Source organism: Vigna umbellata, chromosome 6, assembly GCF_029865625.1.
Source record: "Vigna umbellata cultivar VRB3 chromosome 6, Vumbellata_1.0, whole genome shotgun sequence".
Taxonomy (NCBI): domain Eukaryota; kingdom Viridiplantae; phylum Streptophyta; class Magnoliopsida; order Fabales; family Fabaceae; genus Vigna; species Vigna umbellata.
In genome coordinates this window covers 9,942,558-9,949,669 of record NC_142170.1, presented here as the reverse complement: position 1 = coordinate 9,949,669, position 7,112 = coordinate 9,942,558, and the positions used below count along the sequence as shown (strand labels likewise).

Genomic DNA, 7,112 nt, shown 5'->3' with positions numbered 1-7,112 from the left:
TAAAAAAAAAAATCTCTAAACTAGAAGGGTAAGTAAAATTTTTATGTATATATGTGTTGCAGAAGGAAAATGTAAGGTCGTGAGAAACAATTCTCCTCACACTTCGCTAAATTGCTTTGTGCACCCCAACAAATTCCAACCTGCACTCCCTTTAAACGTATGGAAATGTCATAATTACGCTTATGAGTTTTCAAATTTGCAATTAATACTTTTCTCTGTTCTCCTTCACCTGGTCTTTCCGCTGGTCTTTCCGCAGCACCGCTTTTCAATGCTCTTATCTCCCTTTCCTTTTCTTCCTGCATTCGATCACGCGGCACTGCTCTGCTACTTTTCCACAGCATCGTTCTTGCACACAGCCTGCACCGAAACACTCATTCACGAATTTATCTGCGGAACTCAGGTACACGCTATTCTCTCACTCTCACTTCACACACCACAAATGTAATCTGAATATAGATCTTTGGAAGGGATTACTATGTACTCTTTTTTTACAATAAATTTATGTTTTCATGCTATTTAAGAACTGAAAAAGAGAAACCCTAATCCGAAAATAGGATTTCGGAAATTATGTGTACCATGGAAGGAAGAAGCCCAAACTGGTCCAAAAGCTATTAAGGAAACGATTTTTCACGAAAAGGGGAAATTGATAATTCTCCTTAACCCATCCTTACGCTGCTTTTCTTGTTTCTTAGTTTTGCGGTTTCGGTTTTGGACTTGGTGGTCAACACAGTCTAATATATTATCTTTTATATCTTCTTCTTTAGCTGTTGATTCTTTGCAACTTTCTTAACTCTCTTAATTAATCCATTGCTATCAGTTTTGATCGGAGGAAAAATGGCGGATCAGCTGTCGAAGGCCGAAGAATTCGAGAAGAAAGCTGAGAAGAAGCTCAGTGGCTGGGGCTTGTTTGGCTCCAAATACGAGGATGCTGCAGATCTCTTCGATAAAGCCGCCAATTCCTTCAAGCTCGCCAAATCATGTTTTTTCTCTTTCTCTACTTTTTTTCTTTTTTAATTTCATTATGTTTTACAGTTATACGATGATTAACTTAGACACAGACGATAATTTTATTGTTGTTGTTAGTAGAATCGGCGAGTGTTGATTCTGGGTGTTCGATTTCCGATTCCGAATGCTGAACTCTCCTTAATCAATTTGTTTTTATCTGATTTTACTGGATAGAGTTTTGACCTGTTTTTTCATTTGATCAGTTACTCGAATAGAAAAATTAGAGTTGTAGAAGAAGTGGTTGATACTATGATCAACTGATTAACCATACTCTTTGTGTTATATTGTGACTGTTTTCACTTTTAAATTGACGACTTTTTATTCGCTTTATTTTGTTGAATGTTACTGACTTTATAATTAAGGATGGAATAGTGAATAGTTCTTTTGTTTGTTGTTCTTGATTTGATCTATTCTGTGGTATTACAGGGGACAGAGCTGGAGGGACATACCTAAAGTTAGCAAATTGCCATTTGAAGGTATCATTCAGGGTTGGGGTTTTTGGGTGGGGTTTATAGTGTTGAATCTCTTTTGCATCCTCTAGTTCTCTATGGAGCCTGCAATGACATTGTTGTCTTGTCTTTTGTTTCTAGTTGGAAAGCAAGCATGAAGCTGCACAGGCCCATGTTGATGCTGCACATTGCTACAAGAAAACTAATATAAATGGTATGCATGCACCAAGATTCTCTCTAGTTTGTGATTTCTGATTTAAACGAATATCATGCTTCCCCACAGCAAGGCCAATTCCTTTTAGACTCTATATTTCTCTGTATTGACATCAATGCAAATCATATAAATCAGTTGCTGCATTTATATGCTTGGACAAATGATATGTGAAAGATATTTGTTATCTCATTGTTCAATCTTTCCATATGTATAAATGAAACACCGACTTTGTATTTATAAGCTCTAAGGGTTCATACTTTTATCTTTTGTGTAAAGCATATTAAAATTAACTGGCATATTGGATATCAATATTTTGATTTGCTATTTGTTTCAATTATTAGATTGGAACTTACGATTATAATCCGAAGCAGAAGCAAATAAAAACTGGTTTAGCCTATCTTAGTTTTTCCTCACTCGAATTAGTTAGAAGACATCTAAAGTTCAATTTTCTCTTTGAACACAGAGGCTATATCTTGCTTAAACCGTGCTGTAAACCTTTTCTGTGACATTGGAAGACTCTCTATGGCTGCTAGATATTTAAAGGTAAACATATACACATGCGTGTGCACACACACAAATGCATGCACACACTCACATTTTTGCTTCATAATATTTAGAAAACGCATATTTGGCTATTTGTGGTATATAATGTATTGGTATCCCTTTTTAACTTGGTTTCACCTGTTTACAAATTAAATACAGGAAATTGCTGAATTGTATGAGTCTGAACAGAATATTGAGCAGGCTCTTGTTTACTATGAAAAATCAGCTGATTTTTTTCAAAATGAGGAGGTGACAACTACTGCTAACCAATGCAAACAAAAAGTTGCTCAATTTGCTGCTCAGTTAGAACAGTAAGATTTTGTATATTCTGCATATTGATCTATATTATTATATTGATGATGGTATATATTTCTTCAACTTAGATTCATTCTTTAATTGGTTAGAACTTAGTATTTTTTTCTTCAAACCATCTTTCGGGTCTTTTTTTTAAGTTCCTTTTTTGTCCAACCTACTCTCCTCTGGTTAGCATTAGCTTAGGTCACTGAGAATTTATTGGAATGGCCTATTATCTTAATAGAATTCTTGCATGTTTCTTTCCACAATTCATAATATGTTGACTTAGGTACATGGAATGAACAAAAGTAAGTCCATTACTGTATCTGCTATAGGTCACACGTTATTGTGTATGATTTGCTCTAATTACAACGGGAACTTTATTTTTTAAATGAAAGGAACTTTATCCGAACCTTCTTGCTATGTTAAATTGAATATTAACTGTTTCCATTTGATAATCTTCAGATATCAAAAGTCAATTGAGATTTACGAAGATATAGCTCGTCAATCCCTCAACAACAATTTATTGAAGTACGGTGTTAAAGGACACCTACTGAATGCTGGCATCTGCCAACTCTGTAGAGGGGACATTGTTGCTATAACCAATGCATTGGAACGATATCAGGTCTAATTTTTTCAATAATTTGAATCTAGAGACTGGACATATTACTAGTTGCTCAATTTTTTGGATATGTATTTTATTTTGCAGGAATTGGATCCAACATTTTCAGGAACACGAGAGTGTAGATTGTTGGCGGTAGGTGACTAGTTTTAGAGTTTCATTATTAAATTTTAATGGACAACTAGATTATATAAAGAATATGTGGACTTCTTCGAACTGTCTTCTGCATAAATATGTTTTATTATGTTTTGGTACATATATGCATATGTATGTATATATATATATATATATTATGAATACTTTTTTACTGATTCAGCTATACATTTGCCAGATGTAATACTGACATTTTTTTTTCAATCCTGGTGAGTAGGATATTGCTGCTGCTATTGATGAAGAAGATGTCGGGAAGTTTACTGATGCTGTGAAGGAATTTGATAGCATGACCCCACTGGTAAGCTCCAAAAGTTGTAAAATAGGAATACTTGTGTTTAACAAAAAATATTTCCACTGCATACACACACGCACACATATATATATTATCCACAATTTATATGGAAATATTTTCATTAGCTTACACCTGATTTAAATTTCTCCCTGAAAGTTAACCTCTATTCGATTACCGAGAGTGTAATTTTCGTTTTCTTATACTCTTCAAATTACTGCAAATTATGTATTGAGTTTAGGCAGTCTTGTTTCCATTGCTAAAATAATACGTAAATATGTAACCAAATTTGGTAGGATTTTATCATGTCAACATGTGGCTATGCGTAAAAGTAATTTTTGTTTTGAGCGATGCATGTCTAAGCGATGAGTTGCAATAGTGTTTCTGAAGTAGTTGTTTTGAGCTTACACTTTTTTCATTTCATCAAATTCTACAAATTCCTTGTCGAATCTTCTATACGTCAATAGAAAAACCAAGGAAAAGTTGTAATATGTTTCTTTTGTTTTGTCTGTCACATTTTGATTTTTAATTTCCTTTTCTTTTTCATTCCATTTCCGTTGCTCATGAACATTGGCCATGGACTTGTATAGGATTCTTGGAAGACCACACTTCTTTTGAGGGTGAAGGAAAAGCTGAAAGCGAAAGAACTTGAGGAGGATGATCTTACTTGAAGTATACCACTCACTATTTTGGTGGTTGGACCTATTGTTTGATGATTTACAGATGTACCATGCATGTCTATTCAGTTGTTCATTTTACACATCTACACATCTACTTACTGAGTGTCCTTGCTTTCATTTGAGTGTACTTTGGTTTCAATATTGATTTGGTCTGACTGAATTCAAGAAATGAGTTTTTAATATATTATTTGTAACAGATTGTAATTGTTTGTTACTCGACCCTATACTTCTGAATGATTCGGAAATTTTAGCACTAATAAAGCAACTTAAATCTAAAATCTTAAAATAATAGCTCTGCATATTTTTTATTTTATTTGGTAAAACTTTCAACTTATGTCTAAAATTATTGGCTTTTCTAATCGTTTATGTTGTTGGTATCTACTTTTTGAAAAACATAATAAAATGTTACTCATTATAAATGTTTATAGCAGTGAAAATATACTGTGAAAAAACTTAAATAAATTATATAATGTGGTCATTAAAACAATTTATTTTATATATGTTTAGAAATTCATTTTAGTTATTAATTTAGACCTTGTGAACTAACATATTAAATTTATATATGGAAGAATTAAAATGAATTGTTTATACATGTATATTTTAACGTCAACTAATCAGCTAATTTATACATGTATAATTTTAGTAAAGGAATATGTTTAATATCATTATTTTGTAAAACACTTTTATTTGAACATATTTTATATCACATAAAACCTAAGTATAAAATGTTACAATATAAATTAGATTCGAAGTCTGAAAAATAAATTTTAAAACTAAAACAAATTAAAAATTATTAAAAAGTGTATTTCTGAAAATCTTAATTATGAAATAAGAATCATAAAAATATGAAAAATAATATAATGTTGACCGGGAGAGCTAAACACTTTTTATGATAGTCCAAATCCAGTTAATTGTTTTTTTTATGGTGTTTATATGTTTCTGTTAAAATTAACTATTAGCTAAGTGTTAAATCTATTAAATATGTTAATTAAGAAGTTTGTTCTCTGTTTTAATATATAATAATGACATTCATTTGTGAAGAAAGAACAGTATTGAAGCTTTCTTGGAAAGTTAGAACATTAATTAAGTGAAATCAAGACTTCAAGCATACTAAATGGAAATGACTAAAGAGTAATTATTTCTGATTTCTTCTGTAATACCCGCACGTGTATTACCTTCTTTTACTGTTTTTTTTTTAAATTTTGATTACTATTAAATACTTGTTGTGTAGGTAAGATTCTTAGTGTGAGTGTGTAACCTTATATTAAGAAGTTAATTTTCTTTGGTTAAAGATTTAGATTATATGGAAATATTGTAAGTCTATATAATCTTATATTCTTAGTGTATTTCCTCCTAATTAAGATTGTTTGAAAGAAAACGAACCAGTATAAAATCTTGTATGTTTCTTTTATTTTTTATTAAAAAGATTAAAAAATTCATTTAAAACCATTTAATACGTCAAAACATTTCATGAAAAGTAAAATTAGTTTTAAACCAATTCATCCTAGTGGTTGAGATATATTGATCCTACATCCTTCAACCATGAAATACACGGTCGAAGAGCCACCATGCTCCACCTGATTTCAAACAACACCTATCACATGACTACTTAAGGGAAAAAAATACTATGATTTCTTAAGTAAAAACACAAACTACTAATGTGTTCAAATACCCGCAGACAAAAATATCGCACAAGAATATTAAAAAAAGCATAGAGAAATGTGTTTGTGAAGAGTAGAGTTTGTTGCTGTGTCTTAGTATTTATACAAATTCAAATAAGTGAATAAATAAAAGTGGGTAAAATAGTTAATAATGCTCAGATATGAATATTGAATAAAAATTTCAAAATTACTCGACCCGGTCCAATATTAATATTTGACTATTATAAGAGTAAAATCACTCACTTTTATACAAGAAACACCAGTAGTCGTTGATGCTCTTCCATTCTACATAATGTTGAGCAAAAAATATGAATCCAACAACATCCAAGAAAAAAAAAATAGTAAATAAATAAAAGTTGGTGAAACGAGTAATGGTTGGATATTAATATTTTTTATTTTTAAATTTTATAATCATGAAGTTATTTTTAGTTTTCCAATTTCATAAACCAAAAATTATTGTTGGTTTCAAAACTATACCAACAATTATTTTTAATTTTTTCAGATTTTATAATTCAAAAGTTAACTTTGATTTCAGAATTACATAATTTAAAAATTATTTTTAACTTTTAAATTGTTCAGCCATTTTAGCTTTTAGATTATATAATTGAAAAAAAAAGAGAGATAAAGTTAGAAGTTTTATATTTATAGAGGAAAATAAGGAAAATATGGAGGTGAAAGAAAAATTTGCTGAACTTACATTACCCAATTACATAAGTGACCCATACTGGTTGGGTTGGGTTGGGTTGGGCTAAGTAACTATTTTTCAAAAGTTATTTATTAACGTTTAACAAAAAATATAGAAATATCTTTATGCATTTCAAACGGTTTAAAATCTATTTTACATGGTAAAAACCTCTATTATAAAAAGATTAATATGAAATATATTTAAGAAGATAATTCCTATCAACAATTCATCAATTTTTTCTTTCTATAAATGGTGTGTTTTCCACAAAACTTAACTTGTTTATTTATTTCTATATCAGTTTTTTTCTAGAAGTTATAACACTTGAAAGTTCATCCGCCCTCTATTTTTTCAGAAAACGTGAAAAATTCAATTGTTCTAATAACATAGACATACATATAAATTGATCGTAAATTGATATTATTCCAAATACTCAAGAACTAAAATATTTAAAATTCATCACTTCTAAACGAAAGAAAACATGATAGAATGAAAGATATTCAAACAAAATGCTTTTACT

The 7,112-nt window shown here is 30.2% G+C and overlaps 1 protein-coding gene across 1 annotated transcript; it reads left to right on the top strand.

Moving 5' to 3' along the window:
• Nucleotides 1-223: 223 nt before the first annotated feature.
• On the top strand, nt 224-4,445 carry LOC124828205 (alpha-soluble NSF attachment protein 2-like). Its single transcript, XM_047301443.2, has 10 exons — nt 224-400; nt 818-979; nt 1,432-1,481; nt 1,596-1,668; nt 2,132-2,211; nt 2,371-2,522; nt 2,971-3,130; nt 3,215-3,262; nt 3,498-3,578; nt 4,160-4,445. The coding sequence occupies exons 2-10, from the start codon at nt 835-837 to the stop codon at nt 4,238-4,240; spliced, it is 870 nt and encodes a 289-aa protein (XP_047157399.1). The 5' UTR covers nt 224-400; nt 818-834; the 3' UTR covers nt 4,241-4,445.
• The last annotated feature ends 2,667 nt before the right edge of the window (nt 4,446-7,112 follow it).